Below are 25,729 nucleotides of genomic sequence, written 5' to 3'. Positions count from 1 at the left end.
TTTGCATTCAGACCTTTCCTCAATGTGACCTCAGGCACTCTCTGGGCCTTGGTTTTCTTATTTCTAAGTTGGGGAACAACAGGGACTCTCTCTGAACGCGTCTGTGAGGCTTAAATACAGAGCCGCCTACAGGGGGCGTCGCTGGCGCTCAATTCAGAACACTTGCCCGAGCCGCCTGCAGGGGGCGTGGCTAGCGCCTAGTGCAGAACACTCGCACGAACCTGAGTATGCCGATGGCAGTGTGAAAGTAGTTGTAACAATGACATCAGGCAACAAACCTCTACTGAGCGCCTACTGTGTGCTGGGTCCCGCCCCTAGCGCCAGGACTGTGGTGCTGAGCTAAGCGGTCCCGGGCCTGCCCCCATGAAGCCGATGGTACTGGGGCCGCTGGGGACCTGGGCCTGTCCCTACCCTCACTATCACCTTCTTTTTCCTTTCTCTCCTCCGTCGCCTTCCCTTGGGAAATAACAGTATTCATGTGACAGGAATGGAGCTCTCTCACACTAGTTCTATGACTTTGGACGAGTTGCCTAAGCTCTCTGAGACCGAGCCTCAGTTTCCCTAGACATGTGGGGCACCTGGCACACAGAAGGCCTTCAACAACCGTTCCTTCTCTCTTCCTTCTTCCCTGCTTCTCCTCTGCTTCTTTCCCTATTACTCTTCTCCTACCCAGTCCTTTGGCATCTTAATACCCGAAGGCAAGCTCAGTTGATGGCACCCAGGCCATGGGAGATACTTTGGACTAATTTACCTGCTACCCAAACTCAACATTTCTTCCTTCCCTTTCTCAACTAGAGAGTGGGGGGAAATTCTTTCTTTCTTAGCTTCCCTTACAGCTGGGGGTGGCCATGTGACACTGGCCAGTGCTATGTCAACAAAAATCTACTGGCAATTTTCTGGGAAAGCTTTTACTTTTCTGGACTGAGCTTGTACCACTTATACCCCTTCCCATCTTCCTCTCACTTTGAATGTGGACAAGATGGTTGGAGCAACAGCAGCCAACTTGCAAACATGAGGAAAAGATCAGCAACATCACAGAGGCATCAACAACATTAACACCAACAACAGCTCCTCTACCCCTCTTGTTTCAGGAGTAATAAAACTTCATGTTTGGCTATACAGTCAGCTGAGTTTTTGTTCTTGTACGAAAAAGCATCCCTGACAGACTCAGGGGATTCCTGAGTGAGGATGCGGATGGGTTGGACAGCAAGGACCTCACTCCTACATGGCCTTTTCTCTAGAATGTCAACTCCTTAAAAAGACTAAGGAAGGGGGCTACATCCACGCATGGTGCCTGGGAGAAGACAAGCACTTATGTCCCTTCCCTACAAACTCCGCAGGAGGGAAAGATGCCAAGGCTTTGCACAGTTGTGCCTGGACACTTCCTGAGCCACAGCAGTGCACCAGTTAAAAAGTATCTTCTGCTTCTATGCTATTTTTCTCTTGAGGCACTTAGAGCCATTCCAAAAATCCACGCCTTAAAACAACCATAGGGATAGCAAGGCATGGGTTCTGTTACTCATTTCTACTGAGGAGGAAACTACAGGAAAGAGAGAAGGGCTGGCCTGAGGCTAGGCTGCTTGTGGTCATGCTGGGCTGAGCCCTTCTGACTGTCTTTAGCACCCCAGCCCAAAGCTCAGGGCTACCCAGGCCCTGTTATTGGGGTCCTATGGAAGGGTGTAGGGGGTGCTGTCTGGGCATAGGAGGGGAAGGTGGGCAGAGCTCTGTCCCTTTGCCAGCTTTGCCAGCTACATGCCTGCCTACTGCTGACCTCTGAGATGCTGGGCTTCCCCCTCGGAAGAATTTCCTTGAAAAAAGGGGTTCCTCCTTCAAAGAGCAAACTTTGGAAACCACTGAAGTCTGGCCAAAACCTGCTGTTTCAGTAACAGGGAAGCTACAGCACGGAGAAGTGAAAGTTAGATAGCTGTTCAGCAGCAGGGCCACACCTAGAACCAGAGTCCCTGGACTCTCCCTTGGGTGCTTGTCTCTGTTCACTGTCACCCCAGTTAAGCCCCTGCTCTCCTCTGGTGGAGGAAAATGCAGCATGAGGTTTCACACTGCACAAAACAGACTTTGAATCCAGCTGGCAGGCCCCGAGAGAGCTGTCTTCTACAGACTGCTCAAGCTTATCATAAGCATGTCTCTGCCTTACTCCCTCTGTCCTGGCCCCCTTGCTGTGCCTCCCCAGGGCCTTTGCACTTGCTGTTTCCTCCACCTGCAAGGCCTTTTCTCCTTCACTGTCCCAGGTCTGGCTCCTTATCATTCAGGTCTGGGCTTGGATTGCCACCTCTGCAGAGAGGCCTCCTCACCCAGAGGTGCAGTCTATCAACTGCCCCTATTTTAATTCTCTGTCCCAAACTTCTCACTTCCACATATTTTTTCTTATTGTCTTGTTTATCGTTGCTACAGCCTGTGAGTTCCCTGAGAGTAGGCTCCTTGTCTCTTTCACTGTTGTATCTTCCGTGCTCAGAACAGGGTCCAGAACATAGTAGGAACTTCAATGATTTTTTTTAGTGAAGAAGGAAGAAAAAGTTTTAAAACTATACAAACATGGGGTCACAGGGAGAGCAAGGATCTGGTGGGGCAAGGGTCTGGTGGACTGTGTGCAGAAGCCATGGGCCTCCGTCCCCTCCATCCGAGTGGAGCTGGGGGAAGCTACTGGCTGCGTGGGGTCCACTCCTGGTCACCAGCAGCGAGACAAAGCAGCCAGCACAAATTCACAGTGCAACACTGTGCCATCCCACCCTCAAAAAGAAAAAAGAAAAAAAAAAAAGGCTGCTAATGAGGTAAACACGATCATAACCAGGAAAATCTTGGCCATGCTTCTCTGCGTCCACCCAAAGCCATTATCTCTAATTGATCTCCAGACATCAGCTGCTGAAACGTCTGAAGCCCTCCCGCACCCCCAGGTCTGGTGACAGAGGCCCGGCTCCCCCACCCGCCGCCTGGGGTCAGATCTCCTCCAGCAGCTCTTGGCTGGGGTGCTGGGAGCCAGCTGCACCCCATGTGAGAAGGAGCCAGAGGGGTGGCAAGAGTTGGGGTGGGTCAAGAATCCATGGCCACGGCCACAGATGCTCAGCCTCGGGGGGCCCAGAGCCCTGTACTTCAGGGCCTTTGGTGGAAGGCTCGGCAGAGCCACCGAGGGTCATGGCCTCCAAAAAATGTGGCAAAAGACAGGGAGGGCTGGAGAAAGTACCCTGCCCCATACACCCCACTTGCTCTAGATGAAAGAGATACTCTGAGAACTGGTGTTAGGAGGTTAGGTGTTAAAAACAGCAACGACAACAATCCAACAGCACTGAGTCACAAGGCAGGGCCCCGTGGGTCTCAGTGGGGCTGGGGCGGGGCGGGGGGGAGGGTCACAAGGTCAGCTGTCGGTTCAGGGACCATCTGGATGTTTTGAGTTGCTCCTTCCTGGCCCGGCCCAGGAGAGACACCTCCTTTCCTGCTGGATCTCTCTAGTCCTTAAAAGACAGCTGCCGCCTCCCGTTTACGGAAGCACAGGTAAGCGGCTCCTGACCTTGGCCCCCGCGTTTCCCCTGACACAGATAAAGCATCCACGGGGCTCCCGTTGCACGCAGGAATCTGCTCGTGGTGCCAGGCGGCTCTCCTGCCTGCACCAGTAAATTATGGGCACTGTGTGCATTTCTTTCCTGGATAATGAGGTTGAAAGGCCAGGTCGGCCTCCTTGTGTGTATGGGGGGTGATGTCAGCAGCCTGGAAGGGGACTGAACCTTTCAGCACTGATGGGGACGATGAGCTGTTCAAGTTCGGAGTAGCTACTGGCTCCATCAGGCAACTGGCTTTTGAGACAGGATCCTGGTTGTTTTCTGCCGTTTTCCCCCATGCAGCTTTGGGGAAGCAGGAAGAAAGCAGAGACGCAGAGCTCTCTGAATCCAGGCTGTCCTAGCAAAACAGCCATCATGCTCATTTTCTTTGAGTATCTGGAAACTGCAGCAAAGTTTCCAGAAAGTACCTGTGTATTCTCAATAATGTGTATTGGTCCCTAAAATAATGCCCTGTAACAGCGATACTTAGGGGTGCCTGGCTGGCTCGGCCAGTACAGCATGCAACTCATAATCTTGGGGCTGTGAGTTTGAGTCCCACATTGGGTGTAGAGCTTACTTAAAACAAAACAAAACAAAATAAAATTTAAGAAGATGCTTGACCATGGTTTTTTCACTCCCTACTTTGTCCTCTCAAAGAGAGGTTTCCAAGAAAACTGTCCCTCTAAAATGTAGAAATGCCTTAATTTGCTTAATACCATCCCTAGGAGACTGGGAACCCTGTTCATTATTTAGCGCCCCCAGATTCTACCCCTGGGATCGTGATGCTCCTGGCTCACAGCCCACCCTTGTTTTTTGGTGAACAGAAAGGCCTGCAGTAAAAGCATCTTGACTTCATATTTGCATGGTCAGATCAACAGTACCTCTGTGTTATCTTTACCCCACCAACAAGGAGAGGCCAAAATTTTTAGGCATTAAACAATTTTTTTCAAATAACTTTCTTTACAAGCTCAGATAACTCCAAAAAGGACAAGGAAAGGAACCATTCTTACTAGATACCAAGACACATTAGTCTTCACACTTTAAACAGTTTAGGGCTGGTACATGAATAGACAAAGAGGCCAATGGACTGAAGTAGATTCTGTTTCAGACGGAAATTTAGTGGATTATAAAGGTGGCATCTAAAATCAATGGGGGAGAAGACAGATTCTTTAATAAATGATGCTGACACAGAGGGTAAAGCAGGATCCACGTCTCACAGTACATCAGGATAAGCTCCAAATGGATCAGAGATTAATTGAAAAATAAAAATGTGCTTATTTTTGGCTTTTTTAGCCCAAAGGGTCTAAAAGGAAGGACACCCCAGTTGCAATAAGCACGCCTGCCACCCACATCGTGGTTTTTAATATGATTCTTCAGTAAAAGGAATCAGAGCTCCTTTGAGATGTGGTTGATTCTAGCATTAGGGCAGGAACTATCCAAGATAAGCCCAGAGCATCTTACAGTGCCAGGAAGTAAAGAAACACTAAAACAAAACATACAAAATGAAATACTACAAAAACAGACCCCAAAACCCCCCAACCGGGGCATGTCAAAAGACCACAGGAGCCAACTGAAAGAGCTCCCAGTGGCCCGAGCTGGGATAGTTTCAGCATCAAAAAAAATAAAGTAGTATTTGGTGGGGTGGGGCACCTGGGTGGCTCAGTGGTTTGGCCTCTGCCTTCGACTCAGGTCGTGATCTCGGAGTCCTGGGATTGAGCCCTGCATTGGGCTCTCTGCTCAGTGCAGAGACTACTCCCCACAACCCCCCCCCACCTGCCTCTCTGCCTATTTGTGATCTCTCTCTATCTCTGTCAAATAAATCAATCAAATAACAATAAAATGTTTATTTGATTTATTTGATTTGTTATTATTTATTTATTATTTACTGTCAAATAAAAATAAAATCTTTTTTAAAATGTGCTAAAAATAAAGCAGTATTGGATTATAACCCAAAGTATAAAATAAATAGCCATATAAATAAGTTATTGAATGATTAAATAAATTTATAGATGAGGAGAGAGGCAAATGCAAAAGAATTCCAAATAATATATATAGAAACCTTGTCCTCAAGTAGGGAAATTATAACCCCCACTCCTTAAGAGTGGGCTGCACAGAGCAACTTCCTGCCAAAGTGTACAGTATGGAGAGCGGGGGAAAGAGTAGCTTTACAGTTCTGAAACCTGACAAACGTGGTATCAGCCAGGTGTGACCCAGGCCAACGCCAGTGGTCGTGAATTGTACTGATAGTACGTACCCTTGATTCGATGTATCAAGTGGGGGTGGCAAGAGCAGGGATGGCACTCTGTGTCTGGGGTCTTCCTCTGAATAACCCCTAACTCCAGTTTTATAAGAGAAAAATATCAGACAAGGGGCCCCTGGGTGGCGCAGTGGGTTAAGTGCTAATTCTTGGTTTGGGCTCAGGTAGTAAGATCACACCTCTCCTCGGGCTCCGAGCTCAGTGCAGAGTCTGCTGAGGATTCTCTCTCCCTCTGCCCCTCCCCACACCACTCTCTCTCTCTCTCTCTCAAATAAAATTAAATAGGATGCTTGGGTGGCTCAGCCGGTTAAGCATCTGCCTTTGGCTCAGGTCATGATCCAGGGTCCTGGGATCGAGCCCCGCATCAGGCCTCTTGCTCAGTGGGGAGCCTGCTTCTTCTCTGCCTCTGCTGCCTGTTCTGCCTGCAGCTCTCTGTGCTTCTGTTCTCTCTGACAAATAAATAAAATCTCTAAAAACAAAACAAAAAAACAAACAAAAATAAAATAAAACAAAAATAAATAAATCTTGAAAAGGAAAAGAAAGATGAGTGAAATTCAAATCAATTATTGAAAAAAAGAAAGAAAGAAAGGAAGGAAGGAAGGAAGGAAGGAAGAAAAGGGGCGCCAGGGTGGTTCAGTCAGTTAAGTGTCTGCCTTCTGCTCAGGTCATGATCCGAGGGTCCTGGGATCAAGCCCTGCATCCCTGTCATCAGGCTCCCTGCTCAGCGGGCAGTCTGCTTCTCTCTCTCTCTGCCCCTCCCCCCACTTGTGCTCTTTCTCATAAAAAATAAATAAAATCTTTTAAAAAAATAAAATAAGAATGGGAGAAGGTATTTGCAAACGACATTATCAGATAAAGGGCTAGTATCCAAAATCTATAAAGAACTTATCAAACTCAACACCTAAAGAACAAATGATCCAATCAAGAAATGGGCAGAAGACATGAACAGACATTTCTGCAGAGAAGACATCCAAATGGCCAACAGACACATGAAAAAATGCTCCACATCACTTGGCATCAGGGAAGTTCAAATCAAAATCACAGCGAGATACCACCTCACACCAGTCAGAATGGCTAAAATGAACAAGTCAGGAAATGACAGGTGTTGGCAAGGATGTGGAGAAAGGGGAACCCTCCTACACTGTTGGTGGGAATGCAAGCTGGTGCAGCCACTCTGGAAAACAGCATGGAGGTTCCTCAAAAAGTTGAAAATAGAGCTACCCTATGACCCAGCAATTTCACTACCGGGTATTTACCCTAAAGATACAAATGTAGGGATCCAAAGGGGCACGTGCACCTGAATGTTTACAGGAGCAATGTCCACAATAGCCAAACTATGGAAAGAGCCCAGATGTCCATCAACAGATGAATGGATAAAGAAGATGTGGTATATACACGTATACAATGGAATATTAAGCAGCCATCAAAAAAATGAAATCTTGCCATTTGCAGCAATGTGCATGGAACTAGAGGGTATTATGCTGAGCGAAATAAGTCAATCAGAGAAAGATAATTATTATATGGTCTCAATCATATGAGGAATTTGAGAAACAACACAGAGGATCATAGGGGAAGGGAGGGAAAAATGAAACAAGATGAAACCAGAGAGGGAGACAAACTGTAAGAGACTCTTAATCTCAGGAAACAAACTGAGGGTTACTGCAGGGTTGGCGGTGAGGGATGGGTGGTTGGGTGATGGACATTGGGGAGGGCATGTGCTATGGTGAGTGCTGTGAATTGTGTAAGTCTGATGAATCACAGACCTGTACCCCTGAAGCAAATAATACATTATATGTTAATTAAATGAATAAAATAAAATAAAAAAGAAAAATACCAGACAAATTCCAGATTTCTACAAAATACCCGACCAGTATGTTTCAAAACTGTCAAGGTCATCAAAAACAAGTAAAAGCCGAGGAACTGTCACAGACGAGAGGAGCCTGAGGAAACATAACAACTAATATGTAGTGTTGTATTCCCAATAGGATTGTGAAACAGAAAAGAGGAAATTAGGTAAAAGCTAAGGAAGTCTAAATAAAACTATGGACTTTAGTTAACAATAATGTGTCAATATTAGTTCATTAATTATAACAGATGTATCACAACCACATAAGATGTTAATAATATGGGAAACTGTGTGTGTGGGCGGGTGGGTCATGTGGGAATTCTGGGAAATCTTCTTGATTTTTCTATAAATCAAAACTTTTCTAAAAAGTCATCTATTAAAAAATGAAAACATTGGGGTGCCTGGGTGTCTCAGCTGGTTAAGCATTTGATGCTTGATTTCAGCTGAGGTCATGATCTTAGGGTCATGAGATCAAGGCCTGCGTCAGGCTCCGTGCTCAGTGGGGAGCCTGCTTAAGATTCTCTTTCTCCCTCTCCCTCTTCCCCTTCCCCCCGACTCACTCTCACATGTGCACTCTCTCTCAAACAAATATATCTCTTTTTTTAAGATTTTATTTATTTATTTGATAGAGATCACAAATAGGCAGAGAGGCAGGCAGAGAGAGAGAGAGGAGGAAGCAGGCTCCCCAAGGAGCAGAAAGCCCAATCGATGCAGGGCTTGATCCCAGGACTCTGGGATCATGACCTGAGCCGAAGGCAGAGGCCTTAACCCACTGAGCCACCCAGGCGCCCCTATATATATATGTTTTTAAATGAAAGTACTAAGAGAGAACACGGGAGGTAGAGTGGAATCATTTAGTTTTTTAAGGACTCAAGCACAGAAGCCATTAAAGAAAAAAAAGAAATCCACACCCATAAAAATAAATATCACAAAACACACATCATAAGCAAGACCAAAAGATAAAGGGCTAAGTTTGGGGGAAAAAGAGGCAATGGCTAACTCTGGAGAATCAAAAGAAAGGAAATGTAATCACAGTATGCTAATTGGCTCAGCTATGAATAATACATGCACAGTCATAATAATAAAGATATTGAAGTAATTTATCCAAATAGAGAGGTATGGATAATATTGAGGGATGGAGAAAGAGGAAATAATACATGCACTTATTTAAGGGTGTAAGAGTATAAATACTTATCTCCTACAGCAAGAAATTAAACAACATCAACAAAACAGCCCAAATTAAAAATTAAGAACTAACAGCATAAGCATATGTTATTTAGAAATAAAAGGGAAAACCAGAAGGAAAGAGCTAAAACATAAGAAAAGAGGCTGTCTCTGGAAAAAAGAAATTAAAGTGGGGAGGCCAGGGCAGGGTCTGTTGTTTTTCTATATGATTTAAAAATATATATATTCTATTAATAAAATAAAAATGCATACAAATCAACAACAACAACAACAACAACAAAAAGCAAAAAAGATAAAGGGCCATTTGAGAATTTGAGATGCTGTCTCTGAGTGTGAATCACCCTGGAGTTACGGGGGAGGGTCTGAGGGTCACAGGGCAGAGAAGCTGAGAGCAACTGCTCCACCTGCACACCATCTCACAGCAGAAACGCTCCAAGGATCATTCTTTGCCTGGAAAAATCCAAACAGCAGCCTTGGTCAAGGTCAGTATTTTAGTTGCTTTTTGTTTTCCTCGCCGCAGCGCAAACCTTCCACAGTGCCAGGGATTTACTGAGACATAAAAAGGTTTGGGCTATAGCTTCTCAGTCTTGAAAATGGAATCAAGGCCATTTCAGGTCCTTTTGGGGCTCCCATGGAGGCAAGCTGTGCCCCCTCGATTCAACAACATTAGCAAGTAACAGTGGGCTGACCCTAGAGGCCTGTTGAGGGTGTCTGAGAAGCAGGAGGCAAGAGATGGAACAAGAGAAGGAAACCAGGAAGGCCAGGAGTTGGGAGAAAAGAAGGAAGCTGGGAACTGGGAAAGTGGTCCCAGCATGCGTTGGTGGATGAACCCAGTGGGGAGAGTAGAAGGACTAAACTCCAGGTAAACAAGGCAGCAGACCCACATTCTCACAATTTCCACAGGGTCCACTCCATATACGACTCTGTGCTCATGGCCGAGAGCAAAAACAGAGATGCTCAAAGTTTGAAGATACTGGTCCAGAGAAGTGGCTGTAGTAACACAAATTAAAAAGGTGAAGAGACTGATGATGGGGCATTGGAAGAAGGGTGCTGCCTCTCATGGCGAAGCCTAAAGGTGCTACTTATGTTCCACAGCACCAACCACCTCATCAACCTCCCCCAAGGGCAGACCTCCAAGGTCAGGTCTGAAATCTTACTGGGAAACTGCCTGTGAGCAACATAAAATATCTCACTTTGCCCTATTTAGTGCATTTTTGCCTTGAACATTTCCTTGTTTGATAGTCGCAGAACTGCCTTCTCTTTCTCTTTTTGTCCTTGTTTTTGTGTCATTAAAAAAATGTGTTTTGTAAATACCAAATGGATTTTGCCATTAAAAGACCCTCATTGGAGGCTTTTTTACTCTTTGCAGCAGAATTTAACCCATTTACATTTACTGTGATTTACTGGTATTTGGTCTTGCTCATGTTAGTTTATTTATGTTTTCTATTTATTATACCTCTTTTTGGTTGCTTCTTCTTTTATTCCCTCATTTAATTACTCTTGCTACATTGATCGGGTTTTCTTTGTTTCTTTTATTTTTTTCCTAGGGGTTTAAAAGTTCTAAATTCTATTTCTATTCCATGGAGATTATGGTTTAATTTTGAAGAAATACATCAGAACCTCTGCTTCCTTAATGGGCTGTCAGAGATTATATACACTGAGCCACAAAAAGGAGCATGGAAACATCTCCTTTCCGCTATTTCTCCTTTGAGCTCACACTTTGCCTGGGCTGCCGTGTAGCCTGAGGAAGGGTAAGGAGGAGATTATTATTTTTTTGTTTTGTTTTAAAGATTTTTTTTTTTAAGTAATCTCTACACCCAACATGGGGCTCCAACTCACGATCCCAAAATCAAGAGTCACACGCTATTGGGACTGAGCTAGCCAGATGCATTGGGGTTCGTTACTGTTATCAAACTCTCAATCTGGGTACCAGAGTCAGTGCTCATGGGTTCTTCACAGGTAAGAGCCCTGGGAATCAGGCACTGTTTAGGTGAAGTGACAGACTCTCACTTCTTCTTTGGGTCTACCCATTTCTCGGGGTTCTTCTGGGGCTGAGAGTGCTCATGAGAAAAGAAAGCCACAAAGAGGGACAAGGACTTAGAGAGAGAAGGAACAGAGCCCTGCTTTAATCCTTCCCTGTTCCGCAACCTGGTCCAAAAGATTAAAAAGTGAAAGCAGTTAGCCAAAAAGTGGAAATGACCCAAATGTCCATCACTGGGTGAAGGGATAAATAAAATGTGGTTTAGCAAGGGATGGAATAGTACTGAGCCATAAGAAGGAATGGAGTTCTGGCACCTGCTACAATGTGAGTGGACCCTGGACACATCACACTAAGTCAGTGAGCCAGACGCAGAGGGACAGATATGTGATCCCACTTATTTGGTCCCTAGATAGTCCCATTTATAGAGACAGAGAGTAAAACAGTGGCCACCAGGGGCTGGAGAAGGAGAGAACAGGAGTTACCGCTTAATGGTTGCAGAGCTCCTGTTTGGGATGATGGAAAAGTTTGGGGGATAGTGGTGATGGTTGCTCAACATTGGGGGTGTACTTAATGCCACTGGATGGTCTACTTTAAGATGGTTAAAATAGGGGCACCTGAGTGGCTCAGTTGGTTAAGCGTCTGCCATCATGCTCAGGTCATGACTCCAGGGTCCTGGCATCGATCCCCATGTGGGGCACCCTGCTCAGCTAGGATCCTGCTTCTCACTCTCCCACTGCCCCTCCCCCCGCTCATGCTCTCCCTCTCAAATAAATAAATAAGACCTTTTTTTGTTTTTTAGATTTTATTCATTTATTTGAGAGAGAGAGAGAGAGAGAGAGAGGATGAGAGGGGAGAAGGTCAGAGGGAGAAGCAGACTCCCCACTGGAGCTGGGAGCCTGATGCGGGACTCGATCCCAGGACTCCGGGATCATGAACTGAGCCGAAGGCAGACACTTAACCAACTGAGCCATCCAGGTGCCTTAAATAAGATCTTTAAAAAAAAAACAAAAAACAAAAAGTTAAAATGGCAGAGCGCCTGGCTGGCTCAGTCTGAAGAGCATGCGACTCTTGATCTCAGGTTTGTGAGTTTGAGCCCCATGTTGGGTGCAGAGATTACTAAAAAATAGAAATAAACTTTAAAAAAATGTTTAAGTGGCAAATTTTATGTTGCAAATATTTTATTGCAATTAGGAAAAAAGTGAACGTGGAGAGTTTTTTTGGAGTGGATTAATTCCTCCTACACTTAGGGAGATTGGAACCTGTAAAAGCCCCACACTTGGCTTGTGTTCATTTCCTGCCCAAATCCTTGCCCAGCTCTCCAGCACCGGCCGAGGACAGGGCTCTCATGGAGCCTCACTGCAAGAAAGGCCCATGGCTCTGCACCTCCTCCTTGTCATCTTTCTTCTTCCTCCTCCTTTCCCCAAACTGGCTCCGGCCTTCATCAGCTCAGGTCCTCCTGGAGCTGTCATCTCTCAACTTCCCTCATTACACTAAGCGCCCAGATCTCATTTTAAGATAAGCAAACGTCCCCTGAACCACTGGGAGGTTTCTGGCCCCTTCTTGCCTCTGTCTGTCTGGGTCACAGTTCCATGGCTGCTGTCCCACCTACCAAGAAAAGCTCCTTGAGAACAATTATATCTTATTCATCTTTGTGGCCCTGGTCTCTTGTACAAGGTCATTCACGGAGTCTATCAGACACCAGGTGCGTAGGGCAGTAGAGGTCCCTGAGACTCCCTCCCCCCCCATCCCCCTACCCCCTGTGCTTCCAACGTGCCAGGCACGGCACTAAGTCCTGAGCTTCGCTTTGCATCATTTAACTCTTGGAATAACGTTATGAGTTAGGGGTATTTTTATCAATCCCAAGTAGGAAAGCACAGAGAGTGAAGTCATTTCCCCCAAGTCACACAGCTGGTAGGCAGTGGAATTGGTACTGCCTGCGGCCTCTAGGGTCTGGGCTTAGCAGGGTGGGCTGGCATCCCGGCTAGGAGGGTGCTGCTCCCGGCTGGCTGCAAGGAGCATGGGGGCCTGAGCTCTGGAGACCCCAGGGGCCCGGGGGCAGGGGTGATGGAGCTTGCAGGCCCCAGGCTGGGGAGAGGAGAAGGGGAATTCTCCCGGCTCTCCTACCCTGCAGGACCCAGGGAAAACTCCAGGCCAGGAGAGAGGCAGTGGAGAGGGAGGTAGAGGTTAATGGAGACAAGTAAAAGTGTCCATCACTGGGGCTTAAACAATGGAGCAGCCCCACTTCACACGCTGCTGGGAGGACCATTAAAACCATTAGCGGGACATTAGCGCTGCTTCAGGAACTAGAGAAAGGGGAGGCTGCAGAAGGTGCTGACAGCCTTCCCGCTCTGGACAGAGCAAAGGAATCGACGAAGAGGTGATGGGGGAACGAAAAAAGAGCAGATCTCGGGGTCTCAGCCTCCGTATCTATAAAATGGAAGCACCTGCCAGGGGAAGGAGTACAGACGATTTGTCTCTCTCCTTCCGGATCTGGATATGATTTCTATGTTAGGGTCTTGGTTCAAACATGCGGATCTCAGCAAAGATCAGGATAACATCACCCATAATATGCATATCAAATTATATGTGTACCCCTGCAGACCACTGAACATTCTCGCAAGGTAGGGGGTGACCCCCCCCCCAACCCCAGCACCCCCCCCCCGCCCCCGCCAAATTCCTCTTGCGGTATTTCCTTAAGCATCATATATTCACGGCAGGTCCCAGTTCCCAGGCCAAACAAAACCCTTGATGTGCTCTGTCAGCATCTCGGCCAAGGACATTTTCCCTCCACCAACCTCACGGGTGGCCTGTCTGCTCCAGAGTCTCATCAGCACACCCTCGTTCGGGGAGTGTGGAGAGAAGCAGGGCTTGGGGTCCTGCGGGTGCACAGGTTCAGGGATGGGAGGGATCTGAGTTTCATTCATGCCAGTGGTTGACCTTGAGCAAGTGCTGAACCTTTCTGAGCCTTGGCTTTGGGATCCGCCAAATGAGGACAACAGGACCTTGCAGAGCTGCGAGGGGAAGGGGGAAAGGGTGTGACATGCTCCACCTGGAACGGGGGCCAAATTTTATTTACTTATTTATTTTAGAGACGGAAAGGGTGGGGGGAGAGCAGAGGGAGAGTGAGAGAGAGAATCTTAAGTGGGCTTGAAAGTTGGACGTGTAACAGACTGAGTCACCCAGGTGCCCCAGAACAGGTGCTTAATTAATAATAACCCAGTGCCTACAACAGCACCCACCCAGCTGACCTCCTTCCTCTGTTCTTCCTCTAAGACCCCGGAGTGTTGATTTTGGTTTTCCTTGTCTCTGTCATTGAACTGTGAGGACAGGCAGGGCACAGACTCACTTCCGTTCATCCCTATCTCCTTAGCACCTGCAACCATGCCTGGCCATGGTGAGCAATGGGTAGAAGGATGGATGAGTGGGTGGGTGGGTGGATGGGTGGGTGGATATGGGTGCAGGAGCAAGTGAATGATAGGAACATTATATAACCAGCTTATTTGCTAGGTAGAAACATCTAGGCCCAGAGGGTAAAGAGGCTCTGATAATATAGAAAATCAGCACTGGAAAAGCAAAGCAGGTTGTTTGTAGAGGATAATCCCCTATCTATTCAATAGTCTGGAAGGCTGGACCCCAAAATATTCACAGTGACCTGAGTGGTCAGATGATGGCGATTTTTATCACCATGATTTTGCTTTTGGCTACTGAGACCAGGTGTTACCTATGTAATTCAAAGAAATAAGAAAAGAAAACCAAGTTACGCAGAAACAAACAAAACAAAACAAAACAAAAACCCAGTGGCCACGTAGAGAAGAGACCCTCGCCCTCCTCTTTGGTGCACCTTGCCCACAGCCCTATAGGGGGATTGGGCAGCTCAGCTGCCGCAGAGGACCCTGACAGCTGCCTCTGGCCCTGTGAGAGTGGCACCCCTCCCTGGGACATCATGTTATCAGGGAACTCTACAGAGCATTCTCCAAGGCAGTCCACGTCTCATCAAGTCTTCCTACCCTGCCCCCAGGAAAATGTATTCCTCATATGTTCCTTGGTACAACTAAATGTGATTTCCATTTTATGTCTTCGTAAGAATTTTCCCAAGAAAGGGGGAAGAAAGAGTTTATCGGACTACACTCCCCTATGTTCAGCTCAGGGTGGCCAAGATGATGATAGCTCCTGGCCTCTGTGTCTTGGGAGGAGGTGCTGGGAGGCTGGATTCTGACCCCCCCACCCATGTCTTGCATATTGAGGACACCATAAATATTTGCTCCATTGAATCAGCCCCCCAAAAGAATCTTTTTTCTTTGTGTGAATATTATTAGATTTTCATAATACCTAATATCATCTGTGGAGAAGGGCCCGTTTCCCCACATATTCATTTGACACAACTGGACAAGTAACATGGTTCTGTCCGGTTCACCTGTCAACTCTCCCCCCACCCCTGTCCCGTTCTGTTTGCCTTACTATTTGTCCCCAGGCTATCTCGTCCTGGAAAAAATGAATTCTGGGGATTTTTCTCACCCAGAGTTTTTAGATGTAGAGCTTTGTCTGGCATTAATAAAATATCACTTATCCCAGCTTCTGTTCCTTTAGAATTGGGTTTATTTTCCATACGGTCTGCACGAGTGGTTTGCAAACACGACAGGTGTCCTCTGTCAGCATTTCGGGGTCAGAGGGATGCTTCAGGAAACGAAGCCACTTTCAGAGCCTCGTCAGCACACGGGGTTTGACAGTGGCAGAGCCGGGCCCCTGGCTGCATCTGTACAGCGGGGCCATTCCAGATCCCAAGGGGAGCCCAACTCTGACTTCTCTGCAGGGGAGAAACTACCACTTCAGATACATATTTTTTTCATTCCAACTCAAGCTGAAGAATCAGAGACCTCTGGGTCCTTGGCCCCTCCCTGCTCCTGCAGAGAAATAATCGGATGAGCACTGGGATCGCTTGCTTCGCCACATGCCCAGCTATAGAACAGGGACTGCCTGAGGGACCGAGGCCTGGACAGCTCAGGGCCGTGTGGCAAGTGCCAGAGACTGGCAGATGAAAGGCCACACGTACAAGGTGCGATGCTGGTTCTCCTGCCCGGTGTGCGCAAGGCAGGTCTGCAGGGAAACTACGAATGAAGGTGAGGAGGACACAGTTGACTCTGAGACACCCGCTCTCACCTCCAGCACTGGCTGGACTCTCAGAGCCCCCTGGGGAAAAGCACCTTCCCACAATCTGCCTTTCCTCTGTGAGTAGCCCAAACTTCAGCAGGGTAATTCATCCATTTTGATTCATGAACTTCGGTTCATTCACAGATACTCATCGAGTGCTACTTTGCCCAGCACGTGTTTCTTCTCCCCTTTTCTTCAACAACAGAATACCTCACACTCTCTGCACCAGCCATATCAGCCTGTCTGATTCTCAGGGGTACTATCCTTCCTTGAGCCACAGGGCCTTTGCACAAGCTGTTTCCTTAGCCTGGAGCTCTTCCCTTCAGACCTCCATTTTAGCTCATGTGTCTCTTTCTGAGGCAAAGCCCTGCTTTGACTCATCCCTCATGCCCATCTAAGAGTACTTACAGCACCATGTGTCCTAATGCACGGCCCTCATCACAGCTGCACTGCGATGACAGACTCATCTTTCCCCCACCTGTTCGTTATTACTTGCTCTGAGCTGGGCATTGGTGTGTGGTATTTTTTTTTCATTAGTGTCTGTTTCCCCCAAATCATAAGAAGAACCAGTAATAGTAGTTCCTACGACTTGTTCATCCCTCGAGCCTGGCTCATGGAGTAGGGCTCCATAAATACTTGCCGAATGACTGAATCCTTGCCAATGTACCTAACCCATAGTTTTAATTCCCCACAGACAGTAAGAATTTGTACAACAAGACAAACTACAACAGGATCCAGTAATGAGGGATCACAACATGGGCTACACGGACCACTACCACTACCACTAGATCACCGGGGGTGATCTGGATCTAGCGCCATTTTGTAGGAAAGAAAGAGCCGTGAGGCTGTACGACCAGCTGTTTGAGCAGCTCCACACTTCCCCATGACAGATGAGAACGGTGATAAGAATGTGCGAGAAGCCAGGTGTTCACGACCGTGTGGACAGTTATAAGAAAAGAAATTACTCTGGAACGGGAGTCAGACATCTCAGGCTGAACGTGCACAGTGGTGTTCAGAGTTTATAACTAGTAGCAAAAGCACCCTTATTACCGACGTTCCTGCACAGAAACAATCTTCCCACCGTGAGTTAGAGACCCCCATGCCATCTTCCCCACTCACATTATGTTTGATCACGTGACGACTCTTAGAGGTGTAACCATCATAGAATAGACCGCCTCAGGTGAGAAGGCATAGGAGACACAGAGACACAAACGACTCTACCACCCAGAACAAAAGCTTACTTCCTTCAACCCTTAGTGGCTGAGGCGAGGGGATGGGAGGACACACCTTCCCTCCTCGCTTAGTGGAGGGCGGAACAGGGCATGTTCAAGCTGGCCAGCTCCAGTCCTCCAAATGGGAGCCACAGCCCCAGATGCTACCTGGACTCGTCCCGTTACTTCACCTCGAGCTGGCTGTGGTGTCCACACCCACCGTGTGCACATGCTCGGGTTGTCAAGGAGACCGGCAGTATGTGGGACAGCATGCACCCAGGGCTGGGAGTCAGACTGTCAGTTGGGGGAGGGGGACGGAAGACCCATTCCCCTAGGTAGGCCTCCAAGATATGGAGGATTCATATGTCACAACAGATGAGAAAATCTGAAGCGGGAGATAAGAAATTCTGACCCTGGTTTTAGGCGGTGGTGGAGGGAGGGGGTGGCATTCACCTAGTCCTTCCTTAAAGGACAGTCATGCTACTTGCTCTGCAAAGAGCTAGAAGGTAGACTGTGTGGGGAGGCAGGCAAGAGTGGCTTTCTTTTCATAGCCTGTTTCCATGGTGCCTGACAGCACTTGGCAAACTATAGCTGGGAGTCTTGTACAGCCAGGGGGCCCCAGGGCCTTATCTCATGCAGGCCACCCTCCAAAGCCCATCCTTCTGGCCTGCCTGGGCCCCCAGAGGCCACAGGCAAGCAGCCAGGGCCCCTCTCTCACCTCCCTGGGGGAAAGAGGTGAGCGACATTGCAGACAAATGGCAAAGCAGAGAGAGAACAACCGAAGAGCCAAGGTCTACAGCTCAGGCACAGCCCCTCCCTCCATGCCCTTGGGGAGAGTTCAGAGAAGCATGAGCTTCCTGGGTTTCACTGAAGACCTCATAGTACGGTCGGCCCAGCCGACCCCCTAACCAGGAACACATTCTTTCTCTCCCCTCAGCCTGGACAGCAAGGCCTGGATCACCAGATAAGGGCCTCTTTGATTCCCAGAGTGTTTACACACGCTGTGGCCCCACACCTTGGAAAGAACCAACCACATCCAGGTGGGTTAGCATGCTTCCAGGCTGGGTGAGGGGACACGGCGCCTTACCTGTTCCTGGGAGTTCATCACTCGCAACTTCATCTGCTTCAGGTACGTGGAGGTAAGGGGCATGTTGTAATCAATGATCCCGGAGACCAGGGGAGAGGGAGGCTCGTTTTCTGGCAGAAAGAACAAAAGGAAGCCACTTTGAGTCCATGCCCAGGGCCCCCTGGCAGGTACCACACCCTGTCACCCACACAGAGAACACAGAGCCTGAGGAAGAGGAAGGAACAGGCCTGAGCTCACAAGCCAGCGGCTCAGCTCCCACATCTGGCCTGGGGATGGGGACCAAAGGCACTGAGGAGAGGTTGCAGTGGGGTGCTGGTGTTTAGGAAGAGTGCACAGGTTAAAAATCCGGAATATTTGACTGCTTTGAGAAATGGAAGTTCTGGTCACCCAGGGCCCATGTGGCCATGTGGCCACCCACCAGTGGGGCTCTGCCACAGCTCCTTCTTGCAGACGGGGCAGGAGCTCTCATTTCCTATGCCCATTTTCACATGAGTACTATACTTTTGCCAGGCCCTCGAAGGCATCTATGCTTCCAACCCCAGTCTGAGCCAGCTTCCTGCGGCACACGTGCCACCACCACCTGACCCCATCTCCCACCCCCACTGAGTCCTCCCAAAAGCACGGGCAGGTACCATATGGCTCATGGGTCTGGCCCAGGCCTCCAGCGCCCATCTCCCAAATTCTGGTCCCTCCTTAATCACATGGAGAGGAGGCCTGGTCCTCCCATTTATTGTTTTCTTGTCCTGAAGATCAAAGTAAGCCATGTTCCTTTTGTAGAGCATGTGCAAAGTGTGGAAAAATGTAAAGAAAAAACAAAACAAAACAAACAAACAAAAAACCCCAATCACAGCACCAAGCAGCTTGGCATATGCTTCTGTTTGTTTTTTCTTTCCTTTGATTTCTCTTCCTTATGTACTTGATATTAAAATGCATACAGAAAATTATGTAGTCCGCTTAAAAATTTTTTTTTCTTAACATCATCATAGTCATTTTACCCACCATCAAAAATCTTGTTTTTCTTTGCAGATAGCATTTTCATAGCTGTGTACTATTTTATCATAATTTATTTGAGTCATTCACTTGTAACTGGCTGCTTAGGTTGTTTCCTGTTGGGGGCTATTGTAAACAATACTAAAGGGAACATCTTCATCTATGAATATTGGTGTGTATTTCTGACTGTGTCCTTTGTAAAGATTTTATTTATTTATAGCACGGGCATGCATGCAAGAGGCAGGAGGGGCAGAGGGAGAGGGAGACAGAATCTCAAGCAGATTCTGCACTGAGTGTAGAGCCTGATGTGGGGCTTGATCTCATGACCCCAAGATTATGATCTGAGCCGAAACCAAGAGTCAGACACTTGACTGACTGAGCCACCCACATACCCTGATTGTGTCCTTTTTAGACAATCCCCAAAATGGAATTCATGGGTCAACGAGTAGGGCTGTTCCATGACTTAAAACCTCCGGCTAAGCTGCCTTCTGCAGAGGCTGCTGCAGTGGACACTACCCAGCCATCGTGTTCTGCACCTGAGCTGCCCCTGCAGGTGCCCCCAGGGACAGACTAAAATGGCACAGGAATAAGTCAAGGAGGATGGGGAGCATGATTAAAAGGGAGCCTGTCACACCCCATCCCACCCCGCCCCGTCCAGCTTCCTCTTCAGATGCCTTCAGATGACCAATCTCAAAACGCTGGAGTCCCCTGCTGGGGTCTGTCACCCTGAGCGGGGCCCCATTTGGTCCATTAGTCACTTGACCCTGCTTCACCCTCTGCCTGGGGAAGAGTCTTGGTTACCTGTTCTCTGGCCTCCTCTTTCTGCCTCCAAGACTCCAGGCTTTTCGCCCAAAGCCCCCCCTGGTGCCTAGTTCTGTTCAAGGGCGGGGATTTGAGCAGTCCGAGAAGGAGAAGCAGGAGCGACTTCTGGACTGGCCAGTGCCTGCCCTCCCCCATCACTGCCGGGCTGGAGAGATGGGCTGAAGGGCAACAGGGTGCCGGGGCCCCGGTGGAGGAGCCAGAGGCCAGGCCAGGAAGGTCCCTGTGACCTTGAAAACACTATGCTGTGTGAAAGAAGCCAGACGCAAAAGGGCAAGTACCGTAGGCTTGCACTTGGATGGAATTACCTAGACTAGGCAGACTCACTGAGACAGAAAGTGGGACAGAGGTTATTAGGGACTGGGGCTTGGGAATGGGAAGTTATTGCCTCATGGGTACATGGTTTCTATTTGGGGTGGTGAAAATGTTTTGGAAACACACAGTGGGAATGGTTGCCCAACGGTGTGAATATAAATAATGTCACCGATTGTATACTTAAAAACTGTTAAAATGACAAGTTCTGTGTTATAAATGTTTAACAATAAAGGAAAAAAAAAGCCCCTTCAAACAAGGGGGTGAAGCTACACAAAAGGGACAAGGGAGTCCCCTGCTTGATATGGATAAAACGGCCCGGAAAAATAGAGTCCGTGTAGACCGCATCTGGGGGACTAAGGGGTGTCCTTTTGAGGTGCTATACTTCTGGGAACCATCCAGCTTGAATAACATTTCTTACCAAGTTGTATGAAAATGCAGAACTAAGGGCGCCTGGGTGGCTCAGTGGGTTAAAGCCTCTGCCTTTGGCTCAGGTCATGATCCCAGGGTCCTGGGATTGAGCCCTGCATTGGGCTCTCTGCTCGGCGGGGAGCCTGCTTCCCCCTCTCTCTCTGCCCGCCTCTCTGCCTACTTGTGATCTCTGTCAAATGAATAAATAAAGTCTTAAAAAAAAAAAAGAAAATGCAGAACTATGTTTTGCTTTTTAAATCTGTGTTGTCAGGGACGCCTGGGTGGCTCAGTTGGTTGAGCGGCTGCCTTCGGCTCAGGTCATGATCCCAGCGTCCTGGGATCGAGTCCCGCATCGGGCTCCTTGCTCGGCGGGGAGCCTGCTTCTCCTTCTGCCTCTGCCTGCCACTCTGTCTGCCCGTGCTCGATCGCTCTCTCTCTCTAACAAATAAATAAATTTAAAAAAAAATTTTAAATCTGTGTTGTCACGCTCAGAGTTTTTGTGTTCTTGAAGGAAGATTTTTATTCTTCGAGGAAGAACTAAAGGTCACTAATATCTCAGAAACTGGCTTAAAATGGGCTGAACTTTTTTTTTTTTTTTTTTTAATAGAGATTTCCTCTTGGTTCTATGGTGGAGGGATCTGGCCCGGCTGCCCACTGGCACCTTTGCCCAGACGCCTGCCGTGGAGGGAACTAAAATCAGTTTCCGTGGCCTTGGATCCTCTTCTTGCTGCCCTGCCCTCAGCCCAGACTTGACCTCCTGGAACCCAGGGGCATGCTGGGACCTGCCTCCTGCCCCAGAGCGACAGGGCTGGAAGCATGTGTGAGGCAGACACTTGAGCAACCACACAGAGATGGTGTCACTCAACAGGGCCCTGGTTCCTGTTTTCAGATGCTGGGTCTTCAGATGGAGAATTCGGCCATTTCCGTTTCATTTCCTCAGAGACATGGCTGTCTGGTGAAAAGCTGAGGGCAGGGCCACCCTCGCCCTAAGGATGGCTGGTCAGAGTCGCAAAGGAAGGCCTCATCAAGTGTCATGGTGACTCTCCGTGTCTGGTCATCCACGGAGGCCGGCCACCCCAGGCCTGCCTAAATGCCACGACTGCTTATGAGCATGTATCTTTAATAAAGCCAGGTACAGGGGCGCCTGGGTGGCTCAGTGGGTTAAGCCTCTGCCTTCAGCTCAGGTCATGATCTTGGGGTCCTGGGATCGAGCCCTGCATGAGGCTCTCTGCTCAGCAGGGAGCCTGCTTCCCCCCTCTCCCCCCCCCACCTCTCTGACTGCTTGTGCTCTTTCTCTCTCTGTGTCAAATAAATAAATAAAATCTTAAAAAAAAAAAAAAAAGCCAGGTACAGCTTGGTTTAGGGGAGAAAAAAGCAACGGCTAGGATGGCCCTCTCAGGACAGAAAAGGGATCTTCCTCGGCCTGTTCCCACCCCAGCATGTCCGCAGCTCTGAAACCACCTCTGGCGCACAGAGGCAAGCTGGGAGGGCTCGAGACCAGGAGCCAGGCTCCCCTGAGCGCGTGCACACACACACAGACACACAGACACACACACACACACACACTGAGACCCAGGTGCGGTGAAATGCTCCCGCCTGCGCCTCCAGAAGTGAGAGTTCCGGCGGGCAGGGGGCATTCCAGGTGAGGGAAGGTGCTGGGTGCTTGTGGTGGGACCGCAGTGAGAACCCCAAGTTTTGGGGCCACGGGGAGCCCCGGGGTTCTGGAGGTGGTGATTGGCTCCCATGAAGAAGATCTGCTTGGTAGAAAGAAGGCGAGTAGCAGGGGCCAGCGGGAGCCCTGCGGGGTCCTGCACTCACAGGACAGACGCATGCCAGGCTGGGCAGAAGCTAAGGTGGACGTGTGAAGGGGTTAGCAGCGGCTTCCCCGGGCTCTGTGAAGACAGGCCGGCCACCGCTATGGTCAACACACAGAGCGGCCATGCCTGAGCTGCGCTGGGGTGGTGGGCGTTCGCAGGGGTCACAGGGCCGCCATCATCCAGCAAGTGGCTGGGGAGAGAGGCAGAGGAACCTCTCAAAGAGATGTCTCAACACTCTTTGCCAAGGACAACCGAAACCAGCCCAAGAGCTAGCCCTGGGTTTACGGGCCTTGGAAATAATCAGTGATGGGGCGTCTGGAGCCAGGCCAAGCCAAGTGCTGACCTCCACCGCTGGGCTCCAGTGGCATGCACCCATCAAGGCAAGCTTCAGGGGAGGCAGCGGGCCTCGCCCCTCCAAGTGGAGCACATGGGGGCAGTTCTCTGGAGCTTTTACCTACAGAATGGAAGAACTCAGTCCAGGGACTCCCGTGGCTCCCAGGGCCAGTGGCCAGTCTCCCAGGCGGGGCTGGGTGTTCAATTGTGTGGGCATCAGGAGGGCCCAGAGGAGCCATGAGAGCCACCAGCCTATGGGGGTGTTCAGATCTGGAAACAGATGCGGGGCCTGGGGCTGGCTCAGGGGGTGCTAGAAAGCCTCTGTCCTAGGGATGTGAGTCAGCAGACCAGCAAGTATTGAAGGAGCACTGCTGTGTGTGCATTCGGGGTGGGGCAGGTGGCGGGACCCTGTAGGCACAAGCCATGCTCTCAGCAGAGGGGACCTGATGGCCAGTCTATTAGAGCTCAGGGGAGGAAGAACTGAGAGGGCTCTGGAATAGCTCAAGACGGCTTTGCAGAGAGAGGATCCGAACAGTGTTCAGTCACCCAGCCAGCAGCTACTCAGCACTCCTCAGGAGTTCCACGCAGACCCTCCTGCTCCAGGAGGCGGGTACTAGTATTAGTGCCCCCATCTTACAGATGCGGCACCCTCCCCGTGTCGTACAGCAAGGGAGTGCGAAAACTGGGCCAGGCCAGGCCAGCAACCTGGCTGGCATGGGAAAGACGGCAGGGGCAAAGGAAACAACTGGAATGGGGTCATCTGGGGGGAGGACAGGATCTGGAGGGCTAGGCACAAAGGGGGTTGCAAGCAGACAGAGGAGTCTGGGCCTGGTGCGAAGGAACCACCACCAGAGTGGATGATTCTGTCTCCGTGGGAGGGTCCCTGCCGTAGATAACTGGGTGGCCCATTGCTTATCCTGGTTTGCTGCCACACAATTAATATTTTGTCACCTCAGAGGAACCGGAGTGTGTCTGCAGAGGCCCCCTTCCCCAGGAGCTAGGGCTGGTCTGAGGGCACACCCGGTTCTCACCCTCTGTGCCCTCTGTGCCTGGACTCACTCAGGGCTGTGGAAAAGGAGCGTGGGGCCGGGAGGCCCTGGAATTTCCCATCCTGGGACTTCCTGATCCTCAGCAGCCTCCTTTGTTTCTGCTCCTGGCGCTGGGGGAGGGCACGGGACTGTCCAGGCCCCCACGCTCCACCGGGGACAAACTGCTGAGCAGGGGAGGCTGCTTTGCTTCCTCTCTTTCTTTTTAACACGAGGCCAGGAAGCCAGGCATTTTCCCAACAGCCCCTCGAGAAGTCTCCATCCTGTTCCCTGTCCCCCTCCTGCCCCCCACCTTCCTGGGACAGGAACACGGGCCGGGGTCTGGGGCCTGGGGCAGAAGAAGGAGGGGGGTGGCTGGCATGGCAGGGGTGCCTAGGAAAGAGCAAGCAGTATGGCCGCACCCTGAGAGGCCAGTATGGCGGGAGGAGATCAGATCTGCAAGCTCTCAGCTCGAGTAGGGGAAGGGACACCCTGCCAGCTGGCGAGGGTAGCCCAGGCAGCTAATGCCTCTGGCCATTAAGCAAACAGGGGAGCCTTTTAGACTCTGAGGCTCTCCACTAGCACCTTCCAGAAAGCAAGCCCTTCCCTTTTGCCCAGCATCCAGGTTGTGTACCCAGGGTGTTCACCTAGGTGGGGTGGTTGATCAGCTGTCTCCCTGTGGAGCCCCCTGAACACTGGCATTCTTATGTCTGGACACCGGGCACAGAGGGCAGGGGGAAACAGGCTGGTGTTCCCCATGTGCCTGCTGCACCAGGCGCCCTCCAGAATGGGCTCCTTTAATTCAACTCCGAGAGGCAGGCATTCCTCCCATTTTGCTGATGATAAAATAAGTTCTCCTGCCTTCTGGAGGAGCTCGGACAACTGATTTCACCATGACACTCATCTGTGCCTCATTTCCTCAGCTACAAGCTGGGACAGATCCCTCATAGGATCGTGGAAGCTATTATGAAGAGAGGTCCCCAGCCTGCCGTGGGCCACTCAGCAGCAACCAGGCACCACAGCCAGTCCCGCTGGATGCCCCCCACCATACTTTGTCATGGGCCACACTGTCTCCAACTCCCTCAGTGTCTCCTCCTCCCCTTGTGTGGGAAGCTGTGCACCTGGGGCCCGAGAAGCAGCATTCTGTCTGCTTCCAGCAAGGACGGTCCTGCAAGCTTTGCACTGCCTGCTCTCTGGCCCTAACCGGCCTGGAGCAAAACCCTGGAAAGAGGTTCCTGTGCAGAACCCCCAGAGCTGGTTGAAATTCCAGAAGGCTCCCTCCTGGCCGGAGTGCTCACATTCTCTCTCTCTCTCTCTCTCTCTCTCTCTGTCCTAGCCGCCCCCCCAAATCCCTCCCATCCTCCTCCTCCTCCTTCTCCTTGGGGGGTGGGGTGGGGAACGGAGAAGAGACAAGCTGCCTCCCGGCCAGGCCAGAGCCCATGGATGAGGAGGAGTGGAGCTGCCGCCCCGGCGACCTGGCCACCATCACAGAGGAGTGGGGGAGGTGACCGTCGTCCTCTACCCCGGCAGCAGCAAGCACTGGAGCACAACAGCCGGAGCCTGCGGACACCCCAGAGCAGCCCACAAAGCCGGCCCCTCGTGGCCTCGCCTCCGTTCCTCTAGGCTAGCGCTTTAGTGTCTGACTCCGCCAGTTGCTATGGAAACGGTTAGGCCAGAACAGGAAGGGACAGGCAGCCACCAGCAGGGCACGCGCCTGGGGACCCAGACCCTGACAGGGTGGGGGTGCAGCAGGGAAAGC

At 49.9% G+C, this 25,729-nt stretch overlaps 1 protein-coding gene across 2 annotated transcripts in view; it reads right to left on the bottom strand.

Moving 5' to 3' along the window:
* NOL4L (nucleolar protein 4 like) overlaps window positions 1-25,729 on the bottom strand; it is a gene marked incomplete at its 5' end in the record, with an annotated part of 126,668 nt that overhangs the window by 43,490 nt on the left and 57,449 nt on the right. For both annotated transcript variants that reach the window (XM_080814665.1, XM_080814666.1), the window contains one exon: window positions 18,264-18,373. In XM_080814665.1, the coding sequence (XP_080670791.1) occupies window positions 18,264-18,373 (110 nt within the window). The remainder of the gene's footprint in view (window positions 1-18,263; window positions 18,374-25,729) is intronic.

Source organism: Martes martes (assembly GCF_963455335.1).
Source record: "Martes martes genome assembly, chromosome: 9".
NCBI lineage: Eukaryota > Metazoa > Chordata > Mammalia > Carnivora > Mustelidae > Martes > Martes martes.
This window is presented reverse-complemented; position numbering and strand designations above follow the sequence as displayed.